This window comes from Ranitomeya imitator, chromosome 2 (assembly GCF_032444005.1).
Source record: "Ranitomeya imitator isolate aRanImi1 chromosome 2, aRanImi1.pri, whole genome shotgun sequence".
Lineage (NCBI taxonomy): Eukaryota > Metazoa > Chordata > Amphibia > Anura > Dendrobatidae > Ranitomeya > Ranitomeya imitator.
Genome location: NC_091283.1, coordinates 731,345,623 through 731,364,835, shown reverse-complemented (window position 1 = coordinate 731,364,835; position 19,213 = coordinate 731,345,623). Strand labels below are relative to the sequence as shown.

The 19,213-nt window shown below is 40.9% G+C and overlaps 1 protein-coding gene across 2 annotated transcripts in view; it reads right to left on the bottom strand.

Annotated features, from left to right (window-relative positions):
- Positions 1-2,087: 2,087 nt before the first annotated feature.
- Positions 2,088-19,213, bottom strand: part of LOC138665589 (protein NDNF-like) — a 45,723-nt gene continuing 28,597 nt past the window's right edge. For both annotated transcript variants that reach the window (XM_069753200.1, XM_069753201.1), the window contains 2 exons: positions 11,783-11,910; positions 2,088-9,602 (listed from right to left, as the gene is read on the bottom strand). In XM_069753200.1, coding sequence (XP_069609301.1) covers positions 8,251-9,602; positions 11,783-11,910 — 1,480 coding nt within the window. In that variant the 3' untranslated portion in view covers positions 2,088-8,250. The remainder of the gene's footprint in view (positions 9,603-11,782; positions 11,911-19,213) is intronic.

The window sequence follows — 19,213 nt, the reverse complement described above, 5'->3', positions numbered from 1 at the left end:
TAACCATGGACCCTCTCTAGGCTATTAATATCTGCCCTCAGTCAATTGCTTTCCCACTCTGCCGGAGAAAATTGTGTGGGAGCCCACGCCAGTTTTTTCTGTGATTTAACCCTTTATTTTAACACCTAGAGCTCCCAATTTTTGCACACAGACACTTTTTACATTATTGAGGAATATGTAAAAAAAATAAGGGATATTAAATGGTTTACTGTATATAAACCATGTCTCATATCCTGTCGGGTTTGATAAGGAGATAGCAGAAAAGCCGGTAATTCAATTGCCGGCTTTTGCTATCTAGCTCTGTATTAAATATAAATAAATATATGTATATATATATATATATATATATATATATATATGTGTGTGTGTGAATGACACATATATATATATATATAGTTTATATATACCTATTCTATGTGTAGACATTTATTATATCTATTCTATTCTAACCTGTCAGTGTGATTTTACTGTACACCGTGCTGATTTAGCGGCTTTTCTATAGAACACCGCTGCGTATTTCTCACAAGTCACACTCATGGTCCGTGTGTAATCCATATTTTTCTTGCCCCCATAGACTTTCATTGGCGGATTTTTTGCGCAATACGCTGACAAACGCAGCATGCTGCGATTTTCTCAGCTCGGGAAATATACAGCAGATAGGAGCTGCCCCATAGAAAAAGATTGGTCCGTGTGCAATGCGTTGTTTTTGCGCCTCTCATACGTCCGTATTCATCTCTAGTGTGACCACGGCCTTAGGCTGTGGAACCGGCGTGTGTATGGCCTATCATTTCTGTACTGGCTACGGTTCTGCAGACCTCAACTAACAGCCTTGTACTGTATATGCCTATAAGGCTGTTATGTCAGGCCAGGAGACCTGCAGATTGTCCAGAAAATAGTGTTCATGTCATACTGAAATATGAAGGTGCCTTACCAGTATGATGTGCAGAGTGCACGCAGGGGACAGGCAGAGCAGTACGCCCATGTGCAAGTAATAGTGCTAGAGACAGAGGAATTATTTTGGATACTGGAACAGCTTATTAACATTCAGCTATATTTCTTATGTCCTAATGTGGGCAGACCAATAGTTTTTAGCATAAAGTGGTGCTTGAAAGTTTGTAAACCATATTTTTGGAAAATTCTGAAGGGTTCACAAACCTTTAAGCACCATTGTATATAAACTTTTATTTTTGGCACGAGTTTGGAAGAATTCATGTTTCTGGTTTGTTAAATAAGCCTGGTATGTCTGGTCTAATAATTATAATTTATAAAGGGTTTGATAAATTACATACAACTATTTATTACACCTTAAAGATGCTAATGAAAGACAAAACATGCTCACCTGAACGCTTACACAACGGTCTTTTAATAGGCTTTTTTTTTACAAGGTAACACAATACTGTCCTACAAATATCATTGAAGCCAAATATCTACTAAAAATGCATGCGAACCCTGCTCTGCCTTTATTATTTGATACTAATGGCACTCACAACGATAATAACACAGTACAGGCTTTGTTTTTCCCTCAAATCAAAATAGTTGTCCTGTGATGTAAAGATCTCAGTGAAAGTCAGACCTGAGCACCTGAAGAATTCGACTTCTTCATCACTGTGCTCCAGAGAAGTCACATTGGGAATATAGAACTTTTACGGAAAACCTTCACAGTCTTACTCCATCATCCATATATAACACAATCATTACTAGGTTGGATTCAAATATGAACGATTTCTTTTCGCTTACAGATTCTTTTCTGTGTGAAACAGAAAATAGAAAGAAAAGTAGAGCGATACATTTTATACCCTACAATAAACAGCTAGATTATAAAAACGAGTACTTGAGGCTCTGCCGTTAATTAGAATTAGTGGTGAGCGAGCGTGCTCGGATAAGGCGTTATCCGAGCATGTTCGGGTCCTTATTGAATATTTTCGTCGTGCTCGAAAAAAATGCTCGAGTCACTGCGGCTGCATGTCTCGTGGCTGTTCAACAGCTGCAAACATGTTCTGTTTGTTAGACAATCCCAGTATGTGTTGTAGCTGTGGTACAGCCGTGAGATATGCAGCTGTGGCAACTCGAGAATTTTTTTTGAGCACGCCGAAAATACTTGATTAGGACACGAGTGTGCTCGGATAACACCTTATTCGAGCACGCTCGCTCATCAGTAACTGGAATCTCTGACTTTAAACACCACTTTGCCAGAACCTACTATAATGTCTCGATTATTGGTTTTGTAACTATTAAATCTTTGGTGAATTGCTTTATTGCTGGCATTGACTTTACACGGTATGTCTACATTTCAGCACATTTTCTCATCTAATTAATATAGATATAATTGATATATAAAGTTCATTAACTTTGTCTTTATTTTAGTGAGACCGGATTAACCTATCTGTAGGGGGCATTCCAACTTTAAAAGAAGGATGGGGCAGTTGACTTTTACTTTCTCCGTACTTGTTGTTGTCAAAGGAATAGGCAATAGTCCACAAGCCCTGTATGTGTATATAGAGGAGCTGTAGGTAAGAGCTGTCGACTGAACAAGCATTCATCCACATCTATCTGATGTGTATGGCCAGAATGTCATCCTGTTCTCTAGCCCAGAGCTACATACATTATTCTACTAGATGTTATTTAAAACACTCAGCGTGCGTATTGTCAGACACAGCATTAGCTCCTACAATGCAACCGGACAGATAGAGTAGTTCCTAAACTTAGAAACCAGATCATTAGTGCAGGTTCATAGAGAATTCTGAGTGCAGCCCAGTTTGGCCTGCTCTTTTTACTTAAGAAATCAGTGGGCAGCTCCAGACGGATGACTTTCTAAATAAAACTTATTATCAAAGGTGTTCAAAACTCTCTTCAATTTCTAGCAAAATTCAAGTCCAAATTTAAAGGGCTTGTCCACTACTAGGACAAACCCTTCTTAAAGTAAATGTTTGGCCCCAATAAAATAATAAAGCTTATATTCACCTCCCATGCCAGCTCTATTCTAGTGGTGTCGGTACTCATGGTCCCAGGCCTGTGAAGTGGCGGAATGACATGTGATACCCGGATCCCAATCAGCTCTGGGGTCACAGTCCCCGCCTTCAAACAAACTGAACATGAAGAGGAAGTCCATGATCAGCTGTAGCCCTGGCTTCCTCTTCATGGTCAGTTCGTACAAAGGAGGAGACAATGATGCCAGCGCTGATTAGGTGATGGTGTCACGTGTCACAACAACAGCACGGGAGCCCCAGGGAGAGCGAGTGCCGACACCAATGGAATGGTGCGAGCATGGGAGGTGAGTGTAGGCTTTATTATTTTATCATGGCCAAACATTTACTTTAAGAAGGGGTTGTCCAAGTGGTGGACAAACCCATTGACGGCTGAGGGATCCCTTCATGAAGAGTGGAATCTCACAACTCTCTGTGGCTACCGTTCCAATGAAAATGCAAGATTTTGCTTCTATCACAAGATCTTGTGCTTTCCACCAACCCAGCGCTGCTGCACACTTTACTAAGTGGTTACTGAGCAGTACCATTAGAGCGGTTACGGTTTAGTAACTGCTGATTAAACCATGCCACAATGCTGGGTTAGTGGAAAGCACAAGATCTTGTGATAACAAGAAGGCCATGTAGTTGTGAGATCCCACTCTACATGCTTAGATACCACAACCCGGAAGAATGAACCTAACTTTTGATACATTTTTTTTTCAGTGAGACATTAGAGAAACTGATGGACACTTTTGATTTATATCTAAACTAAACTATAAGCCTGTGGCTGCCTCGCCATAGACTGGTGATAAATATTGGTTGCCTATCCTTAGGCATTTGATCATAGATGGATTGTGGTCTAATTCCCTGCTGATTAGCTGTTTAAAGGGCACCTTGGTCTCCCAATCATTGTTGGCACTCCTGTTAAAAAACTTGCTGTTTGCTTGGGGTCGACCCTTTAAACGCCAACTGACCCCAAGAATAGGATTCTGAAATCCCTGCATGCGCACTACTGCTGTATTCATTCATGACCTATGGGACTGAAGTAACGGCCACTGCTCCTTGCTGACCAGACATTTCAGCACAAATGCATTTAAAACAAAAATTCTTAATTGAACAGTATAATCAAGAGATGTAACAGAATATTATGAGCAGGCACAAAACTCTATAAAATTAAGATTATGCTAAGGACACAGCATTTCTACTAAGCAATGGGAGCGATCCTACAAAATGTGAGTGGTTCCTATTGTATATTACATGATTCCTATTGTACAGTACATGGTTCCCTTTTACCTTTAGGTAGAACAAAACAAGAACATACATGCAAAAAAGAAAAGCTATAAAGAAACTTGCTAAACATTTACAGCAAATTACAGATCATCATCACCAAATCCTTACTAGATATCACAGTTTGTTCTGTACTAAAGTAAAAGGACAGATCTGGAATGGAGAAATGCATTCTGTTTCTTCTACCTTAAATTGAATATCCTCCTTCAAACATTTTCTTATTTAAAATCCTGTGCTGATTAAGTACTTAAGTGTATGTGCCCACAGCATCTTCTAGATGGCGGTGTAGTTGCATGGTTTTGCAGTAGGAAGGTGCATTAGGAAACGCTGAAGTACATTTTTGGCATCTTTAGTGTCATTTTTTGCAGTGCTTTTTCCACTGATTTTTTTTCTATCATTAAATATATAATAGTGAGCAGCTTCCAAGTGCTTGAAGAATGCACTGGTTACTTGTTTTAATGGCGATATAGCTATCAAAGCCTGAAGCGGTTAACAGACGCTCCAAAAGATTGAAAATATGCGGCGAAAGTCTTTTTGACATTGCAGACCATACATGGATTCTTTTGAGCATTTTTTCAGCTCTTCTTCAGGCAGATTTTGGAGTGGACTGACTTGAAAAAAAATGTTGTGTGCACATACCATACAGGGATATCTCAGGCGTAAAAATTTTTTGTAGTCTCTCTATATCACTACAGTTTGCCAAATCCCGACAGTATGCAAAATGCACAGTGTCAGGACTCGGCTACTTTTTTGTTCGAGTGCTCATTATGCAGTGGCTGGCGAAACTTTACAGTGGCTTGCTAAATTATTCACCCCCTTGGCTTTTTACGTATTTTGTTACATTGCAGCCTGTTTTTAAATATTTTTGTAATCCGATTTTTGTGTGATGCATCAGCACTAAATAGTCTAAGTTGGTGAAGTGAGAAAAATATAGGCATAAATTAAATTTATGGAATCAAATAAGTAAAAATTGGCATGTGCATATGTATTCATCCCTTTTGCTGTGAAGACCCTAAAGATTTCTGGTGCAAGCCATTACCTTCATAAGTCACTTGCTTAGTGAAAGGAAGTCCACCTGTGTGCAATGTTTCACATGGTCTGTCAGTATATACACTTTACCTTTCCTGAAAGGCCACAGAGACTGCAACACCATTAAGTAAGAGGCATCACTACTAACCAAACAACATCATTAAGACAAAGGAGATCTCCAAAGAAGTCAAGGACAAAGTTGTTGAGAAGTACAAGTCGGGGTTGGGTTATAAACAAAATGTCTGATGATTCCCCAGAGCACCATCAAATCCATTATCATCAAATGGAAAGAACAAGGTACCACAACCAACATGCCAAAAGAGGGCTGCCCACCAAAGCTCACAAAGTGGGACAAGAGGGAATTAAACATAGAGACATTACAGAGACTGAAGATAACCCTGAATGAACTGCAGAGCTCCCAAGTAGAGACTGGAGTATCTTTCTATGTGACCACAGCAAATTGTTTACTCCATAGAGGTGGCCTTTATAGAAGAATGGGCAGAAACAAAGCCTTTACTTACACACAAAATTGTAAGGCACACTTTTAGTTTGTAAAAAAAAGACAATACTGTTTGGGAGACTCTTTAAAAGTATGGCAGAAGATGGTGTGGTCAGATGAGAACAAAAATGAACTTTTTTGCCACCAAGGTAAATGCATGTCTGGTGCCAAACCAATATAGCTCAGCACCCCAAGAACACCATCCCCACAGTGCAACATGGTGGTGGCAGCATCAAACTGTGGGGATGTTTTTTAGCAGCAGGGATGGGGAAAATGGTCCAAGTTTAGGGGAAAATGGTGCAACATACAGGGACATTCGTGGGCAAAACCTGTTTCAGTTTGTTGCAGTGATTTGAGACTGGGACAGAGGTTCACCGTCCAGCAACACAATGATTCAAAGCATACTGATAAAGAAACACTCGAGTGGTTTAAGCACAAAACATTTGAATGTTGTGGAGTAGGCTAGTTAAAGCCCAGACCTTAATCCAATTGAGAATCTGTGGTCAGACTTGAAGATTGCTGTTCACCAGAGGAAGCCATCTAACTTGAAGGGGCTGGAGCAGTTTTGTATTAAAGGCATGGGCAAAAATCCCAGTGGCAAGATATTGAAAGCTCATAGAGACTTATCCAAAGAAACTTACAGCTGTAATTGCCCCAATAGGAAGCTCTACAAAATACTGACTTTAGGGGGGGTAAATAGTTATGCACACTGACGTTTTCAGTCACTTCGTCCTATTTATGGCTTGGTTTACAATAAAAAGAAAAACAAATGCTCAAAATTGTAGGCATGTTCTTTACATTCACTGATGCAAACGGTGAAATTCCAAGTTGTAAGGTAGAAAAATACAAAAAATGCCAAAGGGGGAGTGAACACTTTCTCTAGCCACTGTAATTTGGAAACTAGCGGTCATGTGTCAGAAATTGATGTTTAGCCGGAATATCCCTTTTAATTACTTTATTAATGGAGAGTTTTAATGCTTTCACTACAAAGCTTATTTTAATGAGTACTTAGATTTAACTATTTTTTAAATTGAACTGCCTAAAATATCCTGCAGCTTGGTAGGAAAATGGGTCCTGAGACCTAAACTGGTCAATGAAATAACCATTTTGAAGCATGCAGTTTGTCAGGCAGTAGTGCTCAGATTCTGTCTGCACACAGCCATGTATGTGCTTAATAGAAAATCAATGATCCTGCGTGCGGAGTGCAGTGCGGTCTCATATACTTTGTATTCAGAAAGTTTTTTGAGCCATCAGTGTTTTGAGCGATTGGTGGGGGTCGAAAGACCAGTATCCCCACCTATCTACAGTTGTTTCAATGTCCATAACATGGTTAAAATATAAATAGTTAAGATTTTCGTCATTCACTGTGTGGTATATAAAAAAAATCTACCTATATTCTATAGGACAATATCATCAAAGAGGTGCCCATTTAAAAAAAAAAACATATTAGCACATTTGAAAAAAAAAAAGTCGACACATTCTAAACCCCAGAAATTTTATGGTCATGATATCCATGATTGAATTTGTGTTTTGTAGCATGTCACCTGTTTACTATGCCCATTTCATATGAAAAAAAGTATTGATTACTTTTGAAATCGGTGTGGCAGGACTGCTTCATCACAAGTTGCGGTGCAAGTAAACATGTAAAGAGCAAGGGTGCAGGACTAGGCAGGAACTTGTAAAAGAAAACAAAAATCACCTAAAAAGACTCTGGAGGAGTTTGTGAAGTATTTTGAAGATAGAGAAGTTTTTTTTCTGAAGGTAGATAAACTTAAGAAATTAATCATCAAAAAAAAATTAAAGACTAAACATCAATTTAATTTATGTCTTAAAACAATAGTACACATGAAAAAAGTCATTAGCTATCAGAGAAATCTGTTTCTTTCATCTCTGTCGTTACACTTGCTGTCATCTCCTATCTCAGTAATGGAAAAATCTGTCTTTAGTGAATACAGATTTTTCAGCATGCAGATTTTGCCATTGAGTACAGAAAGAAAATCCTGGAGGAAAAAGAAGCAGATTTCTCTGATAAGACATATTACAAAAGTTGCATATTTTCATGTGTACTATTGAGTTATGAAGAACAAAAAGCCTAAATTAAACGACAGTTACTCTTTATCTTTCGGTTTAATTTAGTTTAGAAAAAAGAATGATAAACAAAAAGAACAAAACAATCTGGTGTTACGGGAATACAGAATCTGTCACCAGATTTCACAATACTAACCGCATGCACTATCAGATTGATCTCTCTGATAAACTTACTTCTGGAATATATGTCAAATATCTAGATATTTATTTTTTAATGTTTCCATTAAATATTAAATTAAGCATTTATAAATCTTGCTAGACATAGTCAAGTTCAATAATGTATACAGTTTTCATTGTGATGTCCAGTGACAGATCCTCCTCAACTTTTAGAAGTTTCCATTAATGATAAATATATATATATAAAAAAAGAAAAAATCTAAATCTTCAACATGTTTTTCTGGTTTTCACAACTTTACTCTGGTATCTAACCAGCAATCCCGAAGAACCAATAAGATAGACATCAAATAGGTAGAGCGTGCCTCTTTCTAAACCCACAATGGTTTCTGTGGTTACGGCTTTTTGCACATTGATTTCATGGAAATATTTGCACAAAACTTTCTCCGATTTTGGCCGTGATTCTGGCCCCGAGCAATTGTCAACACTGGCCATTTCTCTCCAAACTTGGTCTTGAAGTTTCCTCTTGTAGACACAGTACATATTCCTTTCTTGGGTCCCAAGCCAGGCAATTGTTATTGAGTTACATGTTCTCAGTTTGTTGAAAGACTTGATTTTCACACTATTTGGAAAAAAGGGGAATAAAGATTTGTGCATATGGGATGAAGCCTGAATCATTGCTGATGTGTTTGCCACTGGTTCTCCTTGCTTGAAAACTGCCAAGTATTTATCCATAAATTTGCCATGAAGGGTTATATGTCTTAAACCTTGAATAGTTTCTGAAACCAATAATTTACCATTTTTTGATATCTGAGCTCGCAGTTGGCCTCGGCATACTTGGAATGTGAAGTGGACCTTTTTATGCAATGCCTGATACTCAAAGGTATATGGTTTTGGTCTTTTGCCATCAAACTTAATTTGTATTATTTTGCCATCCTTTAGTGGTATATCCTTTGGTTTAGGTTCGAACCATGTTTTTGCAAAAGTGCCTGTGTAGGCAGCACTAGCGTTGGTCAACAGGTTAACTACAAATATGTCAAAGTAATATTGGGTGTTTGAGCTCAAATTTGATACTGTGTAGGTGTTTTTGTTGCCAACACATGTCTGCCTAACCTCAATGTTGCTGGTTTTGTGGATAATATGTAAATCACTGTTTAATAGGAGCATAACCCGTTGATTTTCATCAAGATATTTTGAGATGGGAAAACTTGCTAATTTTGGCCATTTCCTTCCCGCAGATCGAATAGCTGTATCAGCGGCACACATACTTTTATAATTATGCTTTTCATTCACTAGAATACAATATTCTATGTGGTCCTTCTGCTTCATGGCTGATGGACTTGCTTTCCAGACCAAAGAAACAGAGTTATGGTTGAGTGTAGTGACATCAATCCGTGGATCTCCTGGAAGTTCAGGAAAAAGATTTCCATGTGCTAAGTCCGTTGTAAGGTACACTGAAATATGAGTGTCTCTCTCAGTAGATAAAAACTCAAGGACAAAAAGTGAAGAATATGAAAAAGTTCCCACATAGTTTTCAACCGAGTTTCCCTTGTAGTTGAAAAGTGTAGACACAGTCTTGTAGTAGGCCTGGTTCTTCGAGTTGTCAAAGGGTCGATATTTTGCTGAAAATGAAGAGGTTAACAAGATTATTACTTGATACAAAACTATGAATAAATATTTATTGGTAGTTATTTCTGATGTCAGTCTCTACATTATAATCCTTGGGATTTTGCTTGGGAAATGATTGAATTCATCATGGAGGAAACAATGAAGGCAGTTGTAGGTGCTTTTTACATTTCAGTCTGGGTGTAATGTCACCAAGTTGGCTCCCTTCCCCTCTAATCAGTATTCAGGAGCAATCACTACACTCTTATGCTTCATTTACACTGAACGATTATTGTGATTGATTACAATTTAACGAGATCATTCATCGGGCGGTCGGCAGCAAGATTACAATTCATTATCCATATTCTTTCAATATAAACAGTCTGCCGACAACCTGAAAAATTAGCAAAATGCTAGTTCATGGGGTGAAATGATCTGTACAGTGCAAAGGATTTTGGTTCTCGGCGGTGCATTGTCCTGTGTAAACAGGACACATATTGCTGAGAACAATGGCAACCTATGAGCATTGAGTGATCTACTAGAGATTTAGAGTTCATCATCTACTGCGTTCTCCTGTGTAGGCAGGCTATTAAACCACCTTAAGTCAGGAAATGTTTGCCAATCGGCAGTTGTTAGTGCTGCCATCAGCTGGCTAAACCTGTCTGCATTCTTGGGCTAAGCTCTAAGACCCATTTTTGATAGTCCAGGAGAATTTTAAAGTTTGGCTTTGTAATTATATATCAGCAATTTTACCGGCAGATACTTATTGAATAACAAGTGTGGATGGCGTACTAGAGCAGGGGTCCCCAACTCCAGTCCTCAAGGCCCACCAACATGTCATGTTTTCAGGATTTCCTTAGTCTTGCCCAGGTAATAATTGCATCACCTGTGCAATGCAAAGGAAATCCTGAAAACATGACCTGTTGGTGGACCTTGAGGACTGGAGTTGGGGACCTCTGTACTAGAGCAATCACTGATGTCATAATATCGGGGACTTTATGGTGACATCTTCGCTCCCTGTCACCACTGGCTAAAAGTATCCCAATTGGGGTTTGAGGGAATCAGAATCAGAATAACTAAAAACCACAATCATCATATAAATAGTTTAAGAAACCGGCTATAAAGATTGGAGCATACTATATGGTGTTTTTGTTTTCACTGTCTTTCTAATAAATATCATTAGTAACTCTTATAGAATTTAACTCTAAACATTTATTTAGCCAGTTCATTTACACCCATTCCTGACTAGGTGCATTTTAAGGGTCTTTCATACATAGGATTTAAAAAGCTCTAAAGTTTCTTGTATGGAAATTCAATATTTTTTGCATATTTTTTTCAGGTCTATTTTCATACTTTCTTTTTCATTTTTTATGCTGATAATGGGTAGTGGGCAAATAAAGGAGATACATGACTGTTCTTCAAAAATGCATTAAAAACACAAAGTACCATCAAAATACATTTTTTTCCCTTAATGTAACAATTAATTTTAAATTTCAGACACGTTTTTTTTATCAGCAGGGATGCGGCTAGTAACAGGAAATTGGATTAGCGGTAGTTTTTTTTTCTGTTTTTTATTTATTTATTTTTTATTTATTTCTAACATTGTGTCACGCATTGGTGTTCATTGCAAATACTATTTTTTTCTCTTCTGATTTCCTCCTTAACTAGGACAGGTTTACTGGCCCTGGTAACAGGAGAAATTCAGCCTCCTGGTTGTAAAGCAGAGCTGACAGTCTCCTAGCTCCAGCATCTTCTGCTTCCTTCCTACAACCAGTGATCGCAGACTGTTGGTAAGCACAGTCAGTGCTTCCTATTAATGTATGCACAGTGCTTGTTCAGTGGGGTATACACAGTGATCAGGAGGGCATAGATGGTAACAAACCATGTCTTCCTACTCTGTGGGGAGTCTGGCTGTGTCTGACAGCAAGTTATTTGCTCTTGCAGCTGCTTAACGTTGTGCAGCTGCTTTACTATGTAGTTAAGTTTTAAAATATCACTACAGAGTAGAATGTGGACTGCCATGTATACAGTGTATGGGCAGTTTGGAAGTAGTTAAAATAGTGTTAATCATGAAACTTTACAACATTGGAATACTTTGAAAAAATATAATCTTGACATCTAATGCAGCATCTTCCGCAAACAGTATTATGTATTATTTATCCCATATATTATAAGATTTTAATCAGAGTGTTGTTACCTGCTGTTTTTCCATGGAATGCATGTGATTCTTTGTAGTGTAAAATACTCCATTCGATTGGAACATCACAGGGAGTCACAGTGATTGAGAAATGAGAGCTAAGGTTTTCTCCCAGTGTAAAGTAGTACCTGATAAAATAATGTATAAACCATTAATTGCATATATTGCAAAACAAAGTACAGTAACAGTATACCAAAGTAGTGTAGAAATACAGATATACAGGATGGAACTAGGGTCCACTAAACCCTCCAGCAGAAGTCATTCTGAGGGGCACCCTCCATCTGCATATGGCACATACTGTACCTCTACTATGATGAGTTGTATCATACATTTTGTTACTAGAATTGCATACACTGGACATATCAGTAAGGTGTGAAGGGTGACTGAAAACAAGCACGCAAAATATATGATTGGTGTTAGATAGTGATAAGTGAGTGTGCTTGGATAAGGTGTTATCTAAGCATGCTCGTTTGCTAATAGAGTATCTTTGGCGTGATAAAGAACTATGTCCGAGCCGCCGTGGCTGCATGTCTCGTTGCTCTTCAACACATCCATCTTTGCTGTAGTTTTGATAAAATTACTGTTTTATCAGCAAGAGGTTATTAATAGAAGACTAGTAAACCTGTGCTATGTAGTCCCTAGATAATAAGCTCTGTATAACCCTTCCCACACCACTGATTGGCAACTTTCTGCCTATGCGCAGTATACAAAGTAACCAGTCAGTGGTGTGTGTGGGTTTATACAGAGCTCAGCAACCATAGAACTGGTAGATCTGCAGTAGATAAAAAAGTGACGTTATCAAAACTGCAGCAAGCAATCCAATAACTGACACATCATTGGAATTAGGGTCCATACCCGCGCAACATACTGCTCTCACATGGAGTAGAAGAAACTTGATGACAGATTCCCATAATTTTTGAGCTTATAAAGTAAATAACAGTGTAGATTTACATTGTAAATGTTTTATCAATGTAAATCATTTGATGCTTATAGGGACATACCATATGGGCAGTACTTGGGTTGATTTGCTTATTCAATTATTAAGCTGTAGTTGGATGAAGAAATTTAATTTACACCAAGCAATCAAATGTAAAGCACAAACCCATCCTGCGGAGAATTGAAGAAGGCAGTTATCATACTGCAACCGCAAACCAAAGTTTATAAACATAACTAAAATCAAAACCCACCTGATTTTTGTTTTAAGCCATAAATGTGAAAAATAAGAGTGAAAATGATATGATGGATGTGAATTTCATTACATATTATTAACAGGCATCTGGTAGGAGAGACATGTGGCATCATTTATGTGAAACAATAAATATCTAACTTTTATATTAACATGGAGCTTTTACCTTGATGTTCAGAACTGAAAGATTTTCCATTCTTTGGAATTCATCAATAGAGTGATGTCTTGTAAAAAGTAAACCTCATCATTCTCATAAAGGAAGGATGCGTGTATTTCCTAAATGAAACACATTTGTTCTAACGGAGCAGAGCTGTACTTGGTGGTACATAAAATAGCCAGTTGGAGTAGAATATACAATTTAAGGTTGCTCCAGATGGCAGTAGTCACGATACTTCCAACTCCCATGGTCCATCACACCAAATGTCACTCACCATACTACAGTCCCCCTCAACACACATTAATATTTTATATATATGGGAAACATTTGGGAGATTTCAAACAAATGAAGCTCAAGGTGCCCCCAACTCTTTTACATCATGTACAGACTGCAAGTTAACCTAGACAAACATTATTTTAAAAGGGTGTTCCCATCCTGAACAGGAAACACCAAAAATAGAAAGCAAATGAGGTACCTGGATCGATCTAGAAAACTGGTCCCCATTGGGGTGGTCAGAATTCCTATACAAATGAATGTCAATTCCTACCCTCTCTCCATTGATAGTGGTGCACATTAGGGCCCATTCTCAAAATAGATGCAAGTCCCATTGGTGGGATTCGCATGTATTATATACTAGATGGAGGCCCGATGCTATCGCATCGAGAGGGCGGAAATGTCATGATGAGGGTAGGCTTTGCAGCGTTGAGAATCTCTCCCCCATATGCTCACCCACCTATCCACTCTCTAATTCCCCATGTGCTGACTTCTCCTGTCTGTGCTCTCTTCTTTGACCTGTCTACCTGCGACGCCCACCACGGCTGTGAGGTACTCGGATCTGGGTCGGACAAATCTTTGGGGAAGTCATGGGGCCATAACTCAACTCCGTGGCCCTGGGCATGCAATAAAAAATGATCCAAGGGGAAAAGTTTATAGGGTATAGATTTGTGATGCCACCTGTGGTATTTGGCAAGGGATTGCCGATGGTGCGGTTCAGATCCACTGGGGCCAATGGTGACACAGCAAGGATGTTTCAGCTCTCCACGGGTAGAGCAAAGCCCCAGGGCAGATATTGGGTTAATTTGATGATAGTAACTGTTGTGGTACAGGGCAGGTGATGCAGTAAATAATTCTGAGGACACAGCAGGGTGCAGTCTTCACATTTTACTCACAGTTTGGTAAAATTGGTGCTGTGTCCTCCGGGTCGGTGGTCCAGCCAGCTCTCAGGTAATTTGGGTGCACTTTTTCGGGACCCCCTTCTTGTGTACCTTTCCAGGTCATCTCTCCCTGCGCTGGCTCTCACCCTCCTGCCCTGCGCCTTACACACAGTGTCCCAAGCCAGCAGCCTTAGGTCCTGTCAGGCGATGTCCTCTTGGTCCCCTTGACCCTATGTGGCTGCCTTTTCAGCGATTATGTGTAGATTTGGCTGTGGCACATACAGACACCACAGTCTCCGGTTTTCTGAGTCCTGCAGTCTCTCCACTAGTCTGGAGCCAGTCCCCCCTTGCGACCTGGTCCCTCAGGCACCATGGGTGGAAAATTCACTTCCATGGCCCCTAGGACCCCTTCTTCTCTTTCAGAAGCTTCTGTCTTCTCCGCTCTCCTCAGACTCTCTCCTCCGACTAACTTCCTCTCACAACTAAGTAACTAACTCTGCCTCCCTCCTGTCTCCATGACAACTCCTCACTACCCTCTCTCCACCCACACCCTCTACCTAGTTCCCCCTCCAGCCTGAGGTGGGGCCCTTCCTCAATAGGGTCCACCCAGATCCCCTGGCCTGGAGTGGTGTGGTGTTGGATGCTAGTGTGTGAGTACCGGATAGTGCCCCTCCTTACCCGAGAGTGGAGTACCACACCTCTGGCTGAGGTGCAGTACCCCATGTGCCATCCCCCTTGTCTGCTGTCTCTCTCCTTCCTGTGCTGTGTTCTCCCCTCGAAGACAATACTGACTCCAACTCAAAAACATTTCCCGGATCAGTACACTACTTGACCAAGAAACTGCAAAAAAACTTGGTATACCCGGGGTATAATGTGGTTTAGGCCACTTAAACCCTGGGTATATTCTGGTTGAGGAGGTTAATCTGGCCTGTTACACCGGAACTTACGTACACGTAACCTTCGATCCTCTCAAGATCTTCTCTGCTCCCCTCTTATCTCTTCTTCCCACAACCGCATACAAGACTTCTCCCGTGCTTCCCCCATACTCTGGAACTCTTTAGTCTCCAGGCACACTGAACACTGAATGATTCAAAAGGCTGACTATTTACCTTCTAAGTCCCACACTGGGGTGGAGATAAGGTGAACAGCCTTCCACCCACTCTTCAGATGTTCCCAAAAATACCCAGCCCTTAACATGGCCAACTAACCCTTTTCAGAACTTAGCGTGCAGAAGCATTTTCTCCAGGTTCACTGAAGCCAACATCTTTAGTGATGCATACTGAGAGTTTCCTACTTAGATATAGGATTGGATGTTCCTCCCCATTTATCTCCTGGGACAACAAGGCTCCCAACCCTACTTCAGAGGGGACCACAAACTCCTTAATGAAGTAAGGTGTGAACAAGACTGGCTGTTTACACAGGGTGATCTTCAACTCCTGGAACGCTCCGCTTCAGAGTACAACTTGGTCATCACCGTCTTCGTGCCCTTAAGAAGGTCAATTAGGGTTGCGGCTATCATGGCAAAGTTTGGGATAAATAAACAATAGTATCCCACAATTCCCAGAAACGCCCTAACCTGCTTCTTGGAGATGGGTTGCAGACAGTTTTGGCTCGCCTCTACCTTATTCACTTGCGGCTTTATTTTGCCCCTTCCGATGATATAGCTCAAGTATCTTGCCTCTTTTTTCACCATAGTGCACTTCTTTGGGTTTATGGTAAACCCTGCCTTCCTCAGCACATCTAGTACCACCTGAACCTCCTGCAAATAACTTCCACAATCCAGGCTGAAGATCACAATATCATCCATGAAAGCTGTGGAGTACTTTTTTTGAGGAGCTAGGACTCGGTATATAGCCCTCTGGGAGGTAAGTGCAGCCTGAACTGCATTCTGGTATACTGAAAGCAACTATCAGGTATAGAGAAGACTGTCTTCTCCTTGGCACTTTGGGACTGGAGAATTTGACAGTACCTTTTGTTTGGTCCAGGGTGGTGATGGGTCTAGCTGACCCTAGCCTCTCAATGAGTTCATATACGCGGGGCATCGGATATGCATTGAATATAGACACCTCATTTAACTTCCTATAATTATTACAAAAGCAGCATTCTTCATCAGGCTTCAGCACCAGGTCAGTGGGGCTGGACCAGCTGCTCTTTGACTTCTCGGTGATTGTCAGGCCCAAAATTCCCCTCACCTCCTTCTAAATCAACTTTCTTCAGTAATTTTATATTGCTTTTGGTTCACCCGCAAATGAGTTTCCATCAGAATTTCACACTCAACAACCTGCATACATCCTGGCAACTCTGAAAACAGGTCCTGGTTCTGCTGAAGCAGTTCTCGGTACGATTGTTTCTGGGCTGCTGATAGGGTCTCTGCCACTGTTACATTTTCGACATTGGCTTCAGGATTTGCCCCCAGGCACATTGCTTCCACTGGTTCCCTGTCTCACCACGGTTTATGCAGGTTTATGTGTTCCACCTGGTATGTCTTTCTTATCCCTGGGTCATGGACCTTGTAGTTGGCGTCACTCAACTTTTCAACCACCTCATATGGCCAATGCCACTTTGGCCTGAAATGTACTTTCAACTGCTGGTATCAACACCAGCACCCGGTCTCCAGAGCTAAATTGTCTCAGCCTTTGCCTACTCATTGTAAACCTTTGCCTGGGACTCTTGTGCTGAAGAAGGCTCTCCCTCACCATCAGCATCACCCTTGCGATCCTGTCCTACATCTGGACCACAGGCTCAATAATTATCCGGTGGGGTGTAACCACTGATTCCAAGGTCTGCTTCACAATATCCAGAAGTCCCTGAGGGTGCCGTCCGTATAAGAGCTTAAACGGTGAGAACCCTGTAGAGGCCTGTGGAACTTCAATAATAGAGAACAGCAGGTATGAGGGTAGGCAATCACAGAGACGGCCATCCTTCTCCATGACCTTCTTAAGCATGCAGTTCAATGTCTTATTGAACCTCTCCACCAGTCTGTCCGTCTGTGGATGAAACACAGACGTCCTGAGTTGTGTAATCTGGAGAGTCTTATGGTACCTTCACACAGAGCAACTTTCCAACGATCACTACCAGCGATACGATCTGGCCGTGATCGTTGGTAAGTCGTTGTGTGGTCGCTGGAGAGCTGTCACACAGACAGCTCTCCAGCAACCAACGATGCCGAAGTCCCCGGGTAACCAGGGTAAACATCGGGTTACTAAGCGCAGGGCCGCGCTTAGTAACCCGATGTTTACTTTGGTTACCATTGCAAATGTAAAAAACAAAAACACTACATACTCACATTCCGGTGTCTGTCACGTCCCCGCCGTCATCTTCCCTGCACTGACTGTGTCAGTGCCGGCCGTAAAGCACAGCACAGCGGTGACATCACTGCTGTGCTTTACGGCCGGCGCTGAGTCAGTGCAGGGAAGCTGACGGCGGGGGACGTGACAGACACCGGAATGTAAGTATGTACTGTTTTTTTTTTTTACTTTTACAATGGTAACCAGGGTAAATATCAGGTTACTAAGCGCGGCCCTGCGCTTAGTAACCCGATGTTTACCCTGGTTACAAGTGAACACATCGCTGGATCGGCATCACACACGCCGATCCAGCGATGACAGCAGGTGATCCAGCGACGAAATAAAGTTCTGGCCTTCTAGCTCTGACCAGCGATGTCACAGCAGGATCCTGATCGCTGCTGCGTGTCAAACACAACGAGATCGCTATCCAGGACGCTGCAACGTCACGGATCGCTATCGTTCTCGTTCAAAAGTTGCTCAGTGTGAAGGTACCTTTACATAACGCTCTCATTACTTTGAATGACATTCCCTAGTCTATTAGGCCAATTTCAAGTGTGCCAATGACCATCTGGATGATCCAGAGGAGGCATGGGAAAAGGTTATGTGGTCAGATGAGACTTCACTCGCCGTGTTTGGAGAAAGAAGAAAGATTAGTACAACCACAATACCCAGTCCCAACTGTGAAAAATGGCGGGGGAAACATTAGACTTTGGGGGTGCTTTTCCGCAAAGGGGACATGACTGCACCGTACTGAAGGGAGGATGGATGGGATCATGCATTACGAGATTTTTGCCATCAACCTCCTTCCCTCAGTAAGAACATTGAAGATGGGTCATGGCTGGGTCTTCCAGCCTGACAATGGCCCGAAATACACAGCCAGGGCAACTAAGGAGTTGTTCTGTAAGAAGAATTTCAAATTCCTGGAGTGGCCTAGCCAGTTTCTAGACCTGAACCAAATATAAAATCTTTGGAGGAAGGTGAAACTAAATGTTTACCAGTGACAATACCTGAAATATCTGGAAAATATCTGTATGGAGGACTAGGCCAAAATCCCTGCTGCAATGTGTACAAACTTGGTCAAGAACCACGGGAAACATCTGACCTCTGTAATTGCAAACATAGGTTTCTGTACTAAATATTAAGTTCTTTTTTTCTATTGTATCAAATACTTATTTCATGCAATAAAATGGAAATTAGTTAGTTATGTAAAAATCATACCTGATTTTCTGGATTTTTCTAAGATTCTGTCTCTCACAATTGAAGTTTACCTACGACAAAAATTGCAGACTTCTCCATTCTTTGTAGGTGGGAAAACTTGCAAAATAGGCATTGTATCAAATACTTTTTCTCCCACTGTATTGGTGCCCTCTGGTGACTTAAGTAGGGGCCCAACAAGGTCCATGGCAATATGGTCAAAGGGGACCTTTATAATGGATGACAACACTAGGGGACTGCAGAAGTAAGGGACGGGAGAAGTTAGCTGAAAGGTAGGACAGGATCGACAATAATTAAGAACCTTACGGTGTGGGCGAACCTGAACAGTAAAGTTTGGCATTTTTAACAAACACCTACTGCTCGGGCACAGACACCAAACACAGACTTCATCAGGAAGTCCGTATTACTGTTTGGGTTCGGCTGCCAGAACAC